This window comes from Rhinatrema bivittatum, chromosome 6 (genome assembly GCF_901001135.1).
Source record: "Rhinatrema bivittatum chromosome 6, aRhiBiv1.1, whole genome shotgun sequence".
In the NCBI taxonomy this organism is placed as follows: domain Eukaryota; kingdom Metazoa; phylum Chordata; class Amphibia; order Gymnophiona; family Rhinatrematidae; genus Rhinatrema; species Rhinatrema bivittatum.
In genome coordinates, this window is record NC_042620.1 from 99852609 (window position 1) to 99871581 (window position 18973).

At 44.8% G+C, this 18973-nt stretch overlaps 1 protein-coding gene across 1 annotated transcript in view; it reads left to right on the top strand.

Moving 5' to 3' along the window:
• LOC115093624 (sodium channel protein type 2 subunit alpha-like) overlaps positions 1–18973 on the top strand; it is a 279971-nt gene that overhangs the window by 198732 nt on the left and 62266 nt on the right. The window contains exons 19-20 of the mRNA XM_029605640.1: positions 8720–8874; positions 15005–15178. Coding sequence (XP_029461500.1) covers positions 8720–8874; positions 15005–15178 — 329 coding nt within the window. The remainder of the gene's footprint in view (positions 1–8719; positions 8875–15004; positions 15179–18973) is intronic.

The window sequence follows — 18973 nt, forward strand, 5'->3', positions numbered from 1 at the left end:
TGGAAAACTCAGATATGCAAATATTAGGTAGAGAAACCTTGATAGTTTCTTTCATTTCATCAACAGATATTAGTACCCTTATGAAAGTATATTTTCAAAAATTTCCCATCATGTATTGTGGACAAAATATCAAGATATTCCCAGATCTTGCGCCAATTACCAGAACAAAGAGGCGTGAATTTTTAGATTTAAGACAAAGAGTAATAGCTTTAGGTTTCTCCTTTTTGTTAAGGTACCCCTGCCGATGTATAATCAGAAGGGGTACTGAGTCATTTAGCTTTAGCCAGCCAGATCAGTTACGACAATTTGTAGAATTACGAGAACCACTTGCTTCATCTCCAGTAGGAACCTAAATAATGCAGGCATATATATAAACACCAGCTGTAAATGAGCTGTTTTCAGAATTAATAAGTTTTCTTTTTTTTCTCCCTTGCTATTGTCTAGCTATCTCAGATGTTATACACATATTCCTGGAGATATGATTACCATTAGATTTTTTAGTTATATACTACATATTATGCAATTATGTACATTTTTTGAATGGCTTTTTGAAAAATATTTTCTTTTATTTATTTTTTTGTTATGTGGTAATTGCAGATATGTTTATCCTTGTTTTTTTTATTTACCAATTCAATTAAAATTGAATGTAATGATTGACCTATTGTAAACTGAAAAATAACCAATAAATAAATTAAATAAAAAAAAAAAATAAAAAAAATAAAAAAAAAATAAAAACAAAACAACCGTAGTTAGGCGGTTTGTCCCGTGATGTTTGTCCCCTGATGCAGTTTTTTACTAACAAAACATTGGCTGGTGTCAGGTTGGGTTATTGTTTATACTGAGACCAATTTTTTATTTACTAAAAAAAAAAAAAAGACACATTCCTTGGGATACTTGATTGAGAAGTCCAGTGGTGGTAAAGTAAAACCACCCACGTCACTGGCTTGCTGATAATTTGTTTTGCAATCTGTGTATAAGAACTTTGGTGCACAAGTATTTTGTTGCATTTTGTTTTACACTTTGTCTTGTACCGTTGAGATTTTGATTGTATGACAAAGTTTGGCACCTTTTTTGTGTGGTGTACAGCTTTGAATACAACAGCTGGCAAAGCACAACTAAGGTTATGGAATAAAAGGCTACATAAGAACATAAGATATGCCATGCTGAGGCACTCCATAAGTCAATTGCATCTAGCATCACAAATACCCACTAGATCTCAAAAAGAGATCCATTTCGTGTTGCTCATTCCCAGTGATAAATGGTAGCTTTCCTAAATCTAAACAACTGCCAACGTGGTTTAATAGTGAGGTGAAAAAGGCAATTAAAGCCAGAAGGACATCATTCAAAAAATGTAAAGCAGACCCAAATGAGGAAAATAAAGAAGAGCATAAGTAATGGCAAGTTAGATGAAAAAGTAAATAAGCAGGCTAAGGAAGAATTTCAAAAGAAGCTAGCCATAGAGGTAAACACAAATAATAGAAATGTTTTCAACTGTTTCAAAGCAAAAAAAACCTGTGAGGGAGTCAGTTGGGCCACTAACAGGCCAATACAGTAAAGCGCAGCCGCGGTTACCCTGTTTCTAACCCGCTTTGGATGCACAATTTGGACACGTAAGGCGAACCCGCGATTCAGTATCCGGTTTTATGCATCCTTACCGCTTGCTGAAATGGATGCGTATCCATCTCCGCCCGCCGCATGTATATGATATGTTAATGATCGATTTAGCTATTCCCTCCGATACAGTAACGTGCACCCAGATTATCGCCTTTTTAACCAGCTTATTTGCCATGTCTTTAACCTGCATATTTACCGACTACCCTGACCCTGGCGTTAGTGTGGTATTCAGTCAGCTTCCCACTGCCTTGAGCGCCCAGCTGAAGCCCAGCAGCCCAGCAGCAATTCTCTGAATCTGAATCCATTCTGTCGCGCTGCAGTTTATGCCACGGCTCGAAGAGTCATCACTTTTGAGTTGTCCACAGCAAAGAAAAAAAAAGCACCACATGCCAGCAACAGAGGACTGCTAGAACTTAGCCGCCCAGTCCCAAACCAACCCAATCCACAGAAAAAAAAGCTTCTCGCACAAGGGGGAAAAAAGTAACCCAACCTGGCACCACCGTGCTTAACTTCAGAGTACTTCGGTTCCGTAGTGTTTAGTTTCTATACGGAAGAACGGACACCGTTTCCGGGGGCTCTTCTGGCCTTCTCATGGGTCTACGCTCCTTTTGCCGCTGATTTGCAGTGGGCACGAGCTCCTGTATCAGGCCCTACCCCCACACACCCTACGCCACGACCTCGGACGTCCAGCTGGGCGTTCAGGTCGCGGCGTGCGTTCATGGACCTTCCCGCTGCCTTGAGCGCCCGGCTGGACGTCCAAGCCCGGACGTCCAGCCGGGCGCTCAAGGCAGCGGGAAGGTCCATGAACGAACGCTGCGACCTCGGACGCCCAGCCGGGCGCTCAGGGGAAAACAGCACAAGATATGTCTGCAGGGGCTTCTGCTCAGGTAGGAGTTTGCAGGAAGTGAGCCTGGGAACAGGAAACGTACTGAAGAACTTCCCCTGACAATCAGTTTACTTGGCAATTTCTGAGTTCTGAGCGCCCGGCTGGATGTCCAAGCCGCGACCTCGGACGTCCTGCCGGGGGCTCAGGTCACGGTGTGCGTTCATGGACCTTCCCGCTGCCTTGAGCGCCCGGCTGGACATCCGAGGTCGTGGCTTGGATGTCCAGCCGGGCGCTCAAGGCAACGGGAAATGGGGTGTCTGCTGCTGCTTCGGACTACAGCCTCTCCGCCTGCTCCTTGCAGAGACTCCTCGTCTCCTGCTGCTCTTTTGCCCAGTGTTTTCACCCCTTCATCCCCGCTGCCTTCGCCCAGCTTCACTGTCATCCTGTGGGGAAAGGACAAATCAAAATCATCACGCTGGGCAAAGCAAGCAAGACAAGAAGATAAAAGCAGGGGAGTAAGAAGTTAAGAGGCAGAAATTCTTTTCAACATGGCCGCCGTTGTTTGTGACAAACCCCCTTTCGCTGTCCTGACAAAACAACCTGTGAAAAATTCCTCTTAAACTCCTTCAAATCCACCTCCCCGACCTCTCGGAAGGGTGAGGACGGAGCCCCGGCTCTCCCTGGACCGCGCTGGGGGCCTTTCCTACCAGCATTTTTGGCCAATTTCCGTCATTTTGCCACAAAAGTGCTTCCTTGAACGCCCGGCTGGACATCCAAGCTGGACATCCGAGGTCGCGGCGTGCATTCATGGCCCTTCCCACTGCCTTGAGCGCCCGGCTGGATGTCTAAGCCGCGACCTCGGAGATCCGGCTTGGATGTCCAGCTGGGCGCTCAAGGCAGCGGGAAGGTCCATGAATGCATGCCGCGACCTGACCGGCTACGACAGCGGCAGTAAGCCCAGTAGCAACCGGAACAGCGGCATCAGCATGGGCTACGACCAGCGGCACATCAGCCCCCGCTCCAGCTACTCGGACTCGCTCTACGAGGCCCCGGGCAACCCTGAGGCTGATGGTGCCGGCCCGCCGTGGGCCAGTCCATGCTCCAGCCTGTGTGGACAATCCCTGGAACTGGAGAAGGAGCTGGAGCTGCACATGAAGAAAGAGTATTTCGGTGAGTAACTAGTGTGTGGTACTTGCTTCAGTGCGGACAGACGTTCATGGGCCTTCCCCCTGCCTTGAGCATCCGGCTGGACGTCCAAGCCGCGACCTCGGACGTCCGGCTTGGACGTCCAGCCGGGTGCTCAAGGCAGCTGGGTCTGCAGGAAAGAACCATCCACTTACCTGGTGGAATGTCATTTCAAATGCCATTTGAAATGGCATTTGAAATGACAGGTACTAGCGCACCCTGGATACTGTATAGGCGCAGTATACCGCTGTATACAGTAAGATGAATTGAGCACGCCTACCGCTTCATTGACGCGCTTTGGATGCCACTTGGATTGGCGTCTAATTTGAATACTGAATCGAGCGGTATGTGAACCAAAATATGCGTGCAGCAAACAAGGGTACGCCCGGCACTGCCAAACTCTTTCTTACGCGTCCTTACTGTATCGGCCCGTAACTGACTGAGGAATAAAAGGGGTGGTCAGGGAGGACAAGAAAATAGAAAAACTAAATGAATTCTTTGCCTCTGTCTTTACTGAAGAGGATGTTGGGGTCATACCCACACCCAAAACATTTTTGTTAGTGATGAATCTGCGCAACTAGATGAAATCACACTGAAACTGGAGGATATAATAGCTCAGACTAACAAAGTAAATAATAATAAATCACCGGGACCAGATGGTATTCATCCCAGCATTCTGAAGGAACTAAAACATAAAATTGCAGATCTGTTTCTGGTGATTTGCAACTTATTATTTAAAACAGCCACAGTCCCAGAAGACTGAAAGATGGCCAATGTGATGTTAATGTTTACAAAAGGGCTCTAGAGTGATCCAGGAAACTATAGTCCAATGAAGCTGACATCAGTGCAGGGTAAAATGGTCTGAAAGTATAAATAAGCATGTGGACAAAGATTAGCTGGTTGATATAGTAATTTTGGATTTTCAGAAGTCATTTGGTAAGTCCCTCATGAGAGACTCCTCAGGAAATTGGGAGGCCATGAGATCGGAGGCAGTGACCTATTATGGATTAGTAACTGGATACAAGGAAAGTTTTCTGAATGGAGAAAGTTCATTAGTGGAGTGCCCCAGGGGTCTATATTGGAACCTGTGCTATTTAGCATATTCATAAATGATCTGGAGAAAGGAACGACAAATGCAGTGACCAAATTTGCAGATGACACAAAATTGCTTTGAGTCATTAAAACGGCATAGATTGTAAAGAACTGCAGAAGGGTCTTGTGAGACTAGGAAACTGGACTTCTAAATGGCAGAATCAATTTAATGTAGACAAGTGCAAAGTAAATCAAGTAGGGAAAATAATCCCAGCTATAAGTACATGATACTGGGTTCCATGTTAGGAGTCACTGCTCAGGAGAAGAACCTTGGAGTCTTTGTGGGCAATACCTTGAAATCTTTGGCTTCGTGTTCTATAGCGATCAAAAAGAATGTTAGGAATTATTTGGAAATGAATAGAGAACAAAACTGAGAATATCATAATGCCTTTGTATAGATTTATGATGCGACCGCACGCACCTTGAGTATTCTGTGCAGTTCTGGTTGCCAATCTCAAAAAAGACAGAGCGAACATGGAAAAGTACAGAGAAGGGCAACAAAAATGATAAAGAAGATGGAAAAGCTCCCTTATAGAGAAAAGCTAAACAGATTAGAGCTCTTTAGCTTGCAAAAGAGGTGACTAAGAGGGGATATGATTGAAATTTATAAAATCATGAGTGGAGTGGACTGGGTAAATAGGGAGCAGTTATTTACCCTTTCATACAACACTAGGACTAGGAGACATTCTATGAAACTAGCATCCTGCAGAATTAAAACAAATTATAGGAAGTATTTTTTCAGACAGTGCATTAGGGATGTGCAGAGCAAAATTTTATGTTCATATTTTTTATGTCCGAAAGGGGGTCCCACTTGCGGCCAATATGGACATAAAAAAAATCCAATGAGTTGGGTATATGTACATATGTGCAAAAAAAAAATTTAAACCCCCTCACCCTCCTTAATCCCCCCCCCAGACTTACCACAACTCCCTGGTGATGGAGCGAGGAGTGAGGACGCCATTTCTGCAATCCTTGGCGAGAAGCATGTGACGTCGGTGGCACGTCGAGTGACGCGGCGTCACGTGATTCCCGGCTCGTTCGCGCCGGACGGCTCGTTCGGCCCAAAAAGAACTTTTGGCCAGCTTGGGGGGGCCTCCTGACCCCCCCAAGCTGGCCAAAAGTTCTTTTTGGGCCGAACGAGCCGTCCGGCGCGAACTCGCCGGGAATCACGTGGCGCCGCGTCACTCAGACGCGACGTCACGTGATTCCCGGCAAGTTCGCGCCGGACGGCTCGTTTGGCCCAAAAAGAACTTTTGGCCAGCTTGGGGGGGCCTCCTGACCCCCTCAAGCTGGCCAAAAGTTCTTTTTGGGCCGAGCGCGCCGTCCGGCGCGAACGAGCCGGGAATCACGTGACGCCGGCGTCACTCGACGTGCCGCCGACGTCACATGCTTCTCGCCAAGGATTGCAGAAATGGCGTCCTCACTCCTCGCTCCATCACCAGGGAGTTGTGGTAAGTCGGGGGGGGGGGGGGATTAAGGAGGGTGAGGGGGTTTATATTTTTATTTTGGCTCAACAATCGCGATTTCCCACATATCGAACATATCTATGTTCGATATGTGGGAAATCCGATCGTTTATGTCGAATCAATTTTTTAAGTAAAAAAAAAATATGAGTTGCGTTTTACTAATGCGGTCAATCCGAATGCACACCCCTACAGTGCATAATCAAGCTATGGAAACTATTAACGGAGGACATGGTCAGTGGGGTTCAAAGCAGGATTGGACAAGTTCATGAAGGAAAAGTTCATAAATAATTATTAGCCAGATAGACTTGGGAAACCCAGCCCTTATCCCTGGGAGTGTGATACAAGAAAAAATCAACTATGGGGATCTGACGGGTACTTGCGGTCCGGACTGGCTACTGTTGGAGTCAGAATGCTGAGCTTGATGGACCTTGGTCTGACCTAGCATGGCATGTCTTATGTTCTTGTATTTCCTGGCTAATAATGTTTTATGAACTTTTCCTCCAGGAACTTGTTTGAACCCCTTTTAAACCTAGTTATGTTAGATTCCTTGGCCATGTCATCCAGCAACATATTCAACAGCTTAATTGTGTGTTGAGTGAAAAAACACTTTTTCCAATTTGTTTTAAATTTACTACATGTTAGTTTAGTGGAATGTCCCTTAATCTTAGTACGGTTTGAAAGTATAAATAAGCATCCTCTATCTACCTGTTCCACCCCACTCATGATTATATAAACTTCTATATCCCTTCTCAGTTGCATTTTCTTAAAGAGGGCCTAACCTACATAGTAACACAGTAAATGATAGCAGACAAAAACCAAAATAGCCCTTCCAGTCTGCCCAGCCAGGTGTTTACGGTTATAACTACCACTCCTGTAGGTTACCCTCACCTTTAGAGTGTAAATAAGAACATAAGAACATGCCATACTGGGTCAGACCAAGGGTCCATCAAGCCCAGCATCCTGTTTCCAACAGTGGCCAATCCAGGCCATAAGAACTTGGCATGTACCCAAAAGTTAAGTCTATTCCATGTTACCGCTGCTAGTAATAGCAGTGGCTATTTTCTAAGTCAACTCAATTAATAGCCACTCAGACTACCACTATCTTTTTTAGGGTTGTAACCTGTTCAACCTTTATTCTTAAGGGAGCTGTTCCATCCCATTTATCACTTTTGTTGCTGTTTTCTGTACCCTTTCTAATTTCATTTTATCTTTTTTGAGATGGGGCGACCAGAAGTGCACAGAATACTCAAGGTGTAGTTGTACCATAGGTCAATACAGAGCCATTATGGTATTGTCAATTTTATTTTCTATTTCTTTCAAATCATTCCTAGCATTCTATTCTATTTTTGACTGCTGCCCCACTCATAGCTGACGCTTGCAGCCTTCACCCGTTCCCCCTACTCTCCTTCCCACCCCTTCGCCCTATTCTAACCCCTCCCCCTGCCCTCTATCTTACATTTTGCACCTGCCTCTGGGCAGGAGCAAGTTTTGTACGCCGACAGCCTGCCGGCACGTGATCCTCCAACACAGCAGCGAATGGCCGCTGTGCCGGACGCCTCTGGCCCTGCCCCGGACCGCCCCACCCTGCCCACGGACCGCCCCTTTTTTAAAGCCCCCAGGACTTAGGCATCCCAGGGCTTTCTGCGCGTCACCGGGCCTTTATAAAATAGGCCCGGCGCACGTAACCCACTCCGTGCGCGTAAATCGCGTAAATCCATTGGATTTACACACGTAGAGCTTTGAAAATCCGGCCCTAAAGACTTACACTTCATGTCTCCACAGAACTCACGTATAAAGACCTATGGGTTGGAAAATTATAAGAGGATAAATCTTGCCATGACTGTACATTCAAATTGTCTTCCGGTATCCATAATGGGGGCAATTTACAAAGGTATTCTCTGCAGATAAATGGCTCCCTTGAAACATTGCCCACACCTTTGTGAAAAAAAGGGATGGCAATGGGAGATGGAGCTGGCAGTGGAACAGGGCCAGCTTGGCAAAGCACACAGAGCGCATTTATTTTTACTTCCAAGGGAAGATTTGCACCTGCAGACCCTGTGAGTACAAATGTACTCCCAGTCCGAATCAGACCAACAGTTTTTAAAGGGATGATTGGATGGGAAATTCCCTTTGACAACTGACTTACTGGCCTTCCAAGCACCAAGTACCCACAGACTTGCAAGCTCTGCAGGGATGCTGGAAATTGATCTTCATATGTTCCTTACTGTTGCTTTAATTATCTTTGCTGTGCTTGCCTTTTCTGTTGTCTTTGTCAGTTTTGAGCTACCTCAATTAAATGTTTGTCTCATAGAAATGTAAATGCTTTACATTTATTTAATATAATTAGATTATTACTATTATTAGTCCAATACCCCATAATCTTGTCATTTTCCAGATACGCTAGAGTCACAGCAATGGCTATTTAACTATGAAAATAAATCTTCGAGATATTACAGCAAATTACTGCCTCAGAATAATGTAGAACTTTCCGGTGTTTTGCATTTGACTATTACTAATTAAGCATTATATATTCTAGGTTGTGTAAAGAAGTTCACATGCTGTCAGGTCAATATTGACGAAGAGAAAGGAAAAATATGGTGGAATCTTCGAAAAACTTGCTATAGGATAGTTGAGCACAACTGGTTTGAAACCTTTATTATCTTTATGATTCTTCTCAGCAGTGGTGCCTTGGTGAGTGAAATATTGTCTCCAGGGTATATGTAGCCCCTGGGCAGGAAAACCCTGGTATTGTCCCCAAAAGCTCACATTACAAGTTGAGACCTTATTTGCACAGTTCTCACCAGGATAGCATCCCTCTCGGAGAGTCCCAGATCCCCAGTGGCTCAGCTTCAAGGCCCTTTTGCGTTATTCACACTCCAGTCTTTCTTCATACATCCTGCAAACAGCACTGATGATCTTGTCACATAACAACAGGGAAACTGTTTCTGACTCCCAGTCTCTGTTTAGAGAGACCCGAGTCCTAACTCAGCAAAATAATCAAAGTGGTACAGTATGGGATATGCTGCCCTTAAATGGTTAACTTAGGAATCCAAACTGAAATCCACAAAAGTCCAAATAAAACTCTACAAGTAAAATCTACACTCTAAGATGGTGGCAGAGCTTTATAAACTTTCTGAGCACACCATCTGCTTCTCCCATATGGAGGAAGTACACCCAAACCTCTGCTTCACTACTCTCTCTCTCTGTACCATCCCAGAATTTTGGTTCTGTCCTTCTGGTAAGGAAACCAAAGGTTAATTACATATATATTAAAGCATTAATGCTAGCTAGAAAATTTCAAACTGAAATCAGCAAATAAATAAAGGAAATAAACAGCTTGTCATCTGAAAATGAAGGTTGTAAGATTTTCTTCTAAAACTTATCTGTTTTGCTAATAGGTGTAGACTTTTTAACATCCAGTGCTACCAATCAGGGTGATCCAGTACCGAGCGGTAGGAAGAGCTGCGTTAGTGCCTACGGCACCTGCGGTTACCGCCCGCACAGTGCAGCTCACCTACCGCTCGATCCTGAAGCCTAATTATATGTAAATGTAAGCCGCGTCCGAAAAGCCTTAGTCCCGCGCAACCCAGGATACTGGATAGCGCGCCTATACAGGATCCTGGGTGCGCGGGCCTAAGGCTTCACGCCACGCTGGTATCTGTCATTTCAAATGTCATTTGAAATGACAGATACCAGGAAGTCTGGTCCGATCGGGTGCAAAAGTAAGTTGCTTCGCCGCTGTCAGTGTCCGGTCCCCCCCCCACCTCCTCTCGGAGCAGGGAGCGAAAAGCAGCCTTGCTCCGGGAGGGGGGGGGGGGGACACTGACGGCGGCGAAGCAACGCAGAAGCAACGGCGAAACGACTTTTCAGTATCCCCCCCCCCCCTCTCGGAGCAGGGCGCGAAAAGCAGCCTTGCTCCGGGAGGGGGGGGGGGGACACTGACAGCGGCGAAGCTTTCCCCCAGCCCGGACACCGGCAAAACTTGCTGTTTTGCAGCCATGAGCCACGAGCAGGAACGCGAAGATCTGGCTCCGATAGCTCCTCCCGACAAGATGGCCGCCTGCACGGGGAAAGAGTACAATTGGCCGCTCAAGACGTGATGTCGTGATGTCACTTCTTGAGCGGCCAATTGTACTCTTTCCCCGTGCAGGCGGCCATCTTGTCGGGAGGAGCTATCGGAGCCAGATCTTCGCGTTCCTGCTCGTGGCTCATGGCTGCAAAACAGCAAGTTTTGCCGGTGTCCGGGCTGGGGGAAAGCTTCGCCGCTGTCAGTGTCCCCCCCCCCCTCCCGGAGCAAGGCTGCTTTTCGCGCCCTGCTCCGAGAGGGGGGGGGGACACTGAAAAGTCGTTTCGCCGTTGCTTCTGCGTTGCTTCGCCGCCGTCAGTGACCCCCCCCTCCCGGAGCAAGGCTGCTTTTCGCGCCCTGCTCCGAGAGGGGGGGGGGGGGGGACACTGAAAAGTCATTTCGCCGTTTCTCCGCTGCTGTCTTCTGGCTTCGCCGGTGTCCGGGCTGGGGGAAAGCTTCGCCGCTGTCAGTGTCCCCCCTCCTCCCGGAGCAAGGCGGCTTTTCGCGCCCTGCTCCGAGAGGAGGGGGGACACTGAAAAGTCGCTTTGCCGTTGCAGTCTCCGTGGCAGCCCCAGTCCGGACATCGGAGGGGGGCTGCAACGTTTTTTTTTGGCTTCGGGAGCAGGGGAGAGGACTGGGGCTGCCACGGAGACCGGCACCCATGATCGCGGCCGGGGCAGGTGAGCGGGGGCTGGGGGAAAGCTTGCCACCTACCCTTACCCATGCCTCTACCGCCTGGGTCAGGGTAGGCGGTAAGTTTGCAGGTTAAACGCGCGACAAAACGGCAGGGAAAGGTAGCGTTAGTCGGGGCGCGGGTTACGGGATGCTAGGGGAATAGCTAATTGGCTCGTTTGCATGCAATATCGCGCTAATTCGCTCGTTTGCATGCAATATACATGCCGCGGGCGGAAGGGGTTACCCGGGGAATTTAGGACGCGGTAGGAGTAGGTTAAAGGGGATTCGGGATCGCAGGAAGGGCTAACGCGGCCGAAACGTGAGTTAGAAGCGGCTTAGGAGCAGGGTAAACGCGGCTGCACTTTACAGGATAGGCCTAAATGATTGATAGATCTTCCCTCCCTAATGAAGCTGCATTACTTCCTGTTTGCTAAGCCCTTCAGTTTCTCCCCTGTTAAGCTTACTAACAGGGTCATTTCACGTTAGGGGTTACTGACTGAAAAGGTTTTCATTACACATGCCATTCAGGCAGGGGCAGAGAGAGAGAGAACATCTCTGTAAAGACTGATATGTAACTTTACTATTTATACCACTGTAAGAGCGGGCATTTTTAACTCGGGGTGAGATTTGGGGGGGGGGGGGGGAGTGTACATACACAATAGGAGGTACGAACAGCAAAGTTGACATCACTGAACATTTTCTGTTTGAATTGATGAAAGGTACAAGAGGAGTTGATTTGTATAATGCCCTCTCTACTTAGCTTGTTTGAAGCTAGGTAGGGACCTGCTCAGCCTTATAGCTGGTGACAATTCTGATATGCTATCACAAACCAAGCAGTGTAATATGGAAATGGAAATATGACAATTACTCCTGAAGAAGGATTCCTTTCCAAAACATTGCAATGTCAGGTCAAAGTTAAGGGCTGCACAGAGGAAGTCTGTGTTGGTCTATGTGCACCAGAGCTCACAATTTACTGCCCTCATCTTTGAATCCAGCACATTTAAGATAAGTTTATTTATCAACAGTTTTTAGTTGCAAAAGAAAAAAAAAATACAAATGTATTACTGTTGGCTCAAGACAACAAGAGTGGGAATTCATTTAGTGACCGATGATTATATTTCAGTACTCTTACTTGTCAGGAACTCAAAAGGTTTCGTGCCTGAAAAGTGCAATATGAAGATGACTTACAACTTCTGAATCATTAATTTTGCTACATTCCCCAAGATATAATATGTAATTGCTGAGTGAGATCACTATTGTGGGATAGACTCTTTACTCTTTCACTCCTTGGTTCACTGTTTTTGCAGTATTGATTAATACATCGTGGCAGGGGAGAGAGAGAGAGAACAAATCTATCCTCTAGCTATACTTTTCATCCACTATAATGACTACAAATCTTTAGTGATGAATACCTCAGAATGTTTCTGTAACACTGCCCCTCCAAACTCCCCCCACCTTCTGAAACCCAACCCGATTCAAAGTGCCCCTCTAAGTAGTACATATAAAGAGTGACAGACTGACTCTCTCTCTCTCTCAAAAATATTTTCCCCATATTGCAAACCCAATGCACCGAGAAAGTGTTGCTATAGGGCCCTATCGCAAAATGATAAATGACCCTATATGTATTAAAGTAAAAAAAATCCACAATTGTTTATTTTTAACTCCCTAATGACAAAAGAGTACAAAGAGCAGAGACTGCACTCAAAGATTATAGTTCAACCACAAGAAGTGCAGAAAAGTGATTCGTAAAGAACAGAAATGGATATGCACATTAAATACTGTCACATCGCACGGACTCAACAATCCATTGTTTGGATTCTGATTGGATGTTTCCCTGTGTGCTAATTGGTCCATTGGTTTTGGCGCCTTTTTAGTTATTGTTAAAAACCTTCCCGTAGAACTGATGTACGTGCTCCTTGAAAAATGTTCTTGAAGTGATATTACGGTATGTAACACATTTATCTTTGTAATCTGAAGTTATAAGGTGTGCCAGTATTGTAGCTCATTTTAACATAGTCCTTTCTCATGTTTTGCTTTCAAACCTGTTGATAAAAATTGTCTGTCCCTCCCGACGCAGCCTCGGCGAAATACGGGTCCGTGTCGGGGGGCCCTTTGAAGTAATATCTATGAGAACAGTGGAGTTGCCATATGCATATAAATAGAAAAAGATTTATTTTGAACACTTAAATGGACTATGTAACACTTTTCTGCACTTCTTGTGGTTGAACTAACTCCATAAGGACAACATGAAGTAGTTTATTTTAGTGTAGCATTCAAAGAATGTAAATCTCATTGTCATCACATATGAAACCTAGATTGAGAAGTATTCCTAGAAATCTTCCAGTCCATGGGCAAAAATACTAACAATTTTCCTTATGCCCACATAGGGGTGAATTTTCAAAACATTTCCGTGCATAAAATTAGCAGATATGCACGTAAATAGCTTGTATTTGCATACATGCTATTTTATAAACATTAAAAGTACATGCATGCTTTAAATGTGTGTGCATGTTCACATGCAAAAAACAGAAGCCTAGGGGCATGCCAAGGCAGGGCCAAAAGTTACACATGCCAAGCTGCTATTTGATACATGACTTACACACATATACATATGGCTTATTTGTCTAAATTTGCAGCAACTAATTATCTTGCCCAATTGATATCAGACTCATCTATTGTCTGCTGTTGGGTAGAAATTAGAGATGTGAATTGGAACCTGAATCGGTTCTGATTCCGGTTCCGATTCACATCGTGTTTTTTTTTGTCCGGCCCGATCAGGTTTTTTTTTTATCGGCTGCGCCCGAGCCGATAAACAAAAAATCCACCCTGACCCTTTAAAACTAATCCCTTAGCTTCCCCCTCCCTCCCGGTAAATTGACCCTTTAAAACTAATACCTTAGTTTCCCCCTCCCTCCCGGTAAATTGGCCTGTAGGAGCACTGGATGGCCCGTGCCATTTTTAAAGATGGCGCCAGCCATCCAGTGCTCCCTCCATGTGACAGGGGCCGGCCAATGGCACGGATACCCTGTCACAATGTAAGGGCAAAGGGCCATCGGCGCCATTTTGATTAGTGGCAGCCGACAGCCCGGGAGCGGAAGATCGCTCCAGGGACCCCCACTGGACCACCAGATACCTGTAAAAAGTTTTTGGGGGGGTCGGGAGGGTGGGGGAAGCTAAGGGATTAGTTTTAAAGGGTCGGGGTGGGTTTAGGGGTTATTTTTGTGTGCCGGTTTTCCCGCCCTCCCCCAAAACGATAAGAGAACCCCCACGAACAATTTCGTGGGGTTTTCCTATCGGTTTCGGGGAGCCCCCGATTTCTGACGATTTTGAAAATATCGTATGATATTTTCAATCGTCAGAAGCCCGATTCACATCCCTAGTAGAAATGTCTGGGTGAACTGAAGGGAGTTCAGAGTAAAGAACTAGGACAGTCTTGGTGACCTGGAGAAGGACTGGGTGAACTAGTCGAGGTTTTGGCAAACTGGTTATTTCATTTCCGGGCGCATGTTTTAAAATATAGTGCCTTCCAACCATAAACAGGGCTTTATGTGAGCAAGTCACAATTTTTTCAGGCATAAAATATACGCATGTATGTTTCTAAAATAGATAAGAAAAGTCTGTGCTTTTAATGCATTGAAGATATTTGTGCGTAAGGAAACATATGTACGTATGTTATGGGATAGACATGCGTTTATTTTATAATCTCCATGTAGCTGGACTGAAAGAGTGTCATTTTCAGACAGGCCAATTTACCGGGCTTTGAAAATTGCCTTCCCTGTGAACAACACCTTTTAGTATATCTGTCTTCACCTGTGTTGCATGAGTGATAATCTTTTACTAGAGGAATTTAAACAGGAATACTGGAGACACTATGCCAGAGAATGCTTATAATGCCCCTTTCACAAATGCTGCTGGCCTACAGGACACCAGTGTCTCGTTATTTTTTTCTCTGTAGAAAATAATAAAACACTAAAGTTGTGATTTCTATTTGTGATGAATACATTTGTGTTTTCTTTTTGTCTTTGGACCATAATACTTATATGTCCTTGACCACTGTAAAAAAATATTATTTATCCATAGGCCTTTGAAGACATATATATTGAGCAGCGAAAAACTATCAAGACCATCTTAGAATACGCTGATAAGGTCTTCACATATGTATTCATTTTGGAAATGCTTCTAAAATGGGTGGCATATGGATTTGTAAAATATTTCACCAATGCCTGGTGCTGGCTGGACTTTCTGATTGTTGATGTAAGTATGTTTTTAGTCTTATCTAATATTATTTTGCAAATGGGTGATATTGCATAGCGTTATGGCAAAACATGTATTGGTGTTCTGCATTCAAATTTAAATTATGAATTTTAGTCTACTGATAATATTCGTAAAGCAATGCAGTTCACCTTTTTGAACTTTGCATTTCTTTAGATACTGTAATGTACACCATGTGGAGAAAAAAACTGAGGAAACAGAGAAACAATGCTGGCAGAAAAAGACCACATGGCCTATCTGTCCTGCCCATCCACACCAACTGCTCACTTCTGCAGTCCCTGCCACTCCATCAGAGATCCCCTGTGCTTGTCCCATTCTTTCTTGAATACAGATACTGTCCTGGTCTCCATCACCTCCACTGGGAGGCTATTCCATGCCTCCACCACTCTTTCTGTGAATAAATATTTCCTTAGATTATTCTTGAGTCTACCTCTTTCACCCCGTCTTCCTGTTGACCAAGCATATCTTCTGGTGCCTGGTTAATAGGAAGACAGTCTTTTAGCTAGTTCGTAGAGCTAGCTAAAAGATGCCACAGAAGCTAGCTAAGATGCCACAGAAGGTTTCTGTTTCTACTCCCAGCTTGGAAACATGCCCTCACTATTGTCCTGGGCTCATGTCCAGCAAAATGCATGTTGGGCAAAGTTTGAGTAAATAAAATATGTATAAAAATCAATATCTTTGCAATTGGCAGCAGAACACTTCTTAATGGAGGTATATACTATATGAGCCCCCTCTGACCAAAGGTGGAAAGAATTATACATGAAGAAAAATAACATTTATCACTTGTAGAGTAGGAGGATTTTATTTTTAACCAACTGACCAGGATGATGCTTCTTAGCCAGAAGTTGCTTTCCATGGCCAGGCTGAGATACAATTGATCTCAGAATTTAATAATTTAAGTAATGTTTTTATAGATTTATGGATATCCAGCTGTTTATATAACAGTATATTTTGAAGAAAAGTATCATTCATGCTAGTTACTAGATAGTATCATGATAAAGCACTCTTGGATGTTTAGTCAGTGGCATTGCTCAGCTGGGTGGACCTTAAAATATATAGTTTTCTCCTGGAGATAGCTAGCATCTGAGTCATGGGAATAGATTAAGTGAGTGGGAGAAGGAGAAAGGAAAGAGAAATTAGAGAGAGAGGGACAGAAAGGGAACAGAAAAGAAGGGAAAGATAATGGAAAGGAGGGCGGAAGATATAGTATAATGAGAGAGGAAAATGAATGGGAGGTAGATGAAGGAAGGAGACAGAGAAAGGAAAGTGGAAATTAACAATAGTGGAGGAGCAAGACAGACATCAGGAAATTAGAGCAAAATGGTAGAAAGGCGCTGAGAAGATAGAAACATTTCCAGCCATCTTATGGTATCAACTGTGTGGGGCAGCAGGCCCTGTGAGATAACACAGCCCGCATGGATCAAATCACAAGATGGCTGCAGTGACAGCAGGAAGTAAGAATGCAGTCAGACATCCACTTACATTAGCGGGAACATACATGCTTTTTATATACTCAAAGCTCTGCCCTCTACTATAGCTAAAAAACAAAACAAAACCATAATCCCAGCAAAAAATTAAAATTCTCAGATGCCACGAGGGAGTCTATGAAAAAAAGATCTTGTTGAAGCAAGACCTAGGAAGGAGAAACAAAACAAAGAAATATAGCAAACATAGAAAAATAAGAAAGCGACAACTAGAGAAAGGTAAAATAACTTATAAATACATTTTATTAAGAAATGGAAATACTATGGAAGAGGGGAAAGGTGCAATATGGGCACATTTCCCTATATGATAAAGGAGAAAAAGGAAGAGGGAGGAAGAGGGAGGAAGGACAGCAGAGGAAGAGTTTGGGTAGAGACACATGAGGCAAAAAGTGTGATGTTGGTATTAATTGGTGTTGATAAGTGTGAGGGCAAAAGGTAAGACGAGAGAAGGAAGATTCAGAGGGGCATTGAGAAAAAGGAGGAAGAGAGAAAAATCTGGATTAAAAGGCAGTAAATGGGCAAAGATGCAGAGGAAGAGTGATGGGACTGAAAGATTAGACATGGGGAGATTACTTTTCAAACAGCCTGCATAGGCTACATTGTGCAAGCACTTTTTACTCACAGACTTTACGCAAAGCATTAATCAGCTTTGAAAATCTGTAGGTGTGTGCGGAACCCCTCGTGGCACAGATGCACAGTTATACCTGCACAAGAAGAGGAATAACTTTGTACATGTGGATTTCCATGCATACTTTCGAAAATGCCATTCCCCCAAAACATCTGTTTAACATTTATATAAAAATATGCATGAAAATATATTCCACGTGTACTTTTACATGCATGCCCGCCATCACTGTTTTCAAAGAGCTATTTCTATGCATAAAAACCAGGTTTTCTGCACATAAGTGCATTTGAAAATTACCTCATAAGGTGTGGATAAAATACTACGACCACTTATCATTTTTAAAGCAACACTAGACATATGTAGTGCTGTATAAAGGCAATCCCTGCTCCATGGAGTTTAAAATCTAGTGAAGACAAACATACATGACAAGCAAGAGTCTGTCAGAAGTGTATTTTTTTTGCAGAGAAATGTTGAGCATTTAAAAGTAACCTCAAAAAGATTTTTTGATTGGACTCAAATTGGGTCAAAGAGTGAGAGTCATTTGATAATGAAGGAGAAATAAGGGTGGGGTGCCAGAGTGAGAACAGTGTTTGTAAAATGCAGGTGAAGAGAGTGGAGATAAGAAGATAATATCTTTTGCAAGATGTGTGACTAGCACTGTTGCATCTGTTGGTCTCAGACGGCTTCGACCCTTGTGCCTCACCTTTTCTTTGCTCTCCCCGCTAGCCTTGGGAAGATGGCTACCGCTGCGTCTGCAAACCACGTTCTCCGGCATCCCCGGAATGGCTATGAAAAAGCCTCACGCCATGTTTCTCTTAAGGGCGTCCTAGGGTGCGAGCGTGGACACCCCCCCCCCCCCCCATGTCTTTATCCACATCATGGCGAAAACCTCCGGGGCGTCCCCCTCGAGTAACATCACGCCATCCGGGTATTTAGCCTACGCTTGTTTGCTAGCTCATTGAGTTAGCAAGGATTGGATTCGTCCAGTGTAAGCTACCTTGCTGCCGCTGGAAGCCCTCTCTGCCCTTCGGGGTATTCTCTAACCTGGGTACCCGCTCCTTAGGGGCCCTCTGCTTTCTTTTAGGTACCTTACTGGGATCAGGTACTCGCTCCTCGAGGGCCTGCTCTCCCTGCCTCGGTGCCTGTTACCATCCACTTCTGACTGGTGGAATCATCAACCATACAGCTACCATCTAGTGAGTAATCTAATTCTCAGTCTGTCTCATCTACAGCTCTGCCGTGCTAGGAAACCTACACCGAGATATTCCTATACCATTCAGGGTCCCTGGACTGCTACCTCTGGATCAACTCACTACTGCCACCTCTGGTGGTATACATCAGCTGTACAATAAAAGACAAAACTCTGTGTTTGTGTGTCCTGAGTCTAGCCCAGTACTGTGGCTCCCCATGGGGCTCCTCCCTGTGGGTGTGGTCATCTTCCACAGTACCCAAGAATCCACTCAAACATCTCGAAACCATAACAGATTGCTAACTCCATGGATTCGGCTCAGCTCACCGCATTGCAGGCCATTCCAGGCCTGGCCCAGAGAATCTCTGAACAGCAGAACGCGCTGGAGAATTTGACTGCCGCACTTAATCAACTGCACGCACAGATGAATTCACCAACCACCACAGGTAAAGACGTCACACCACCAGAAGTGACGGTCA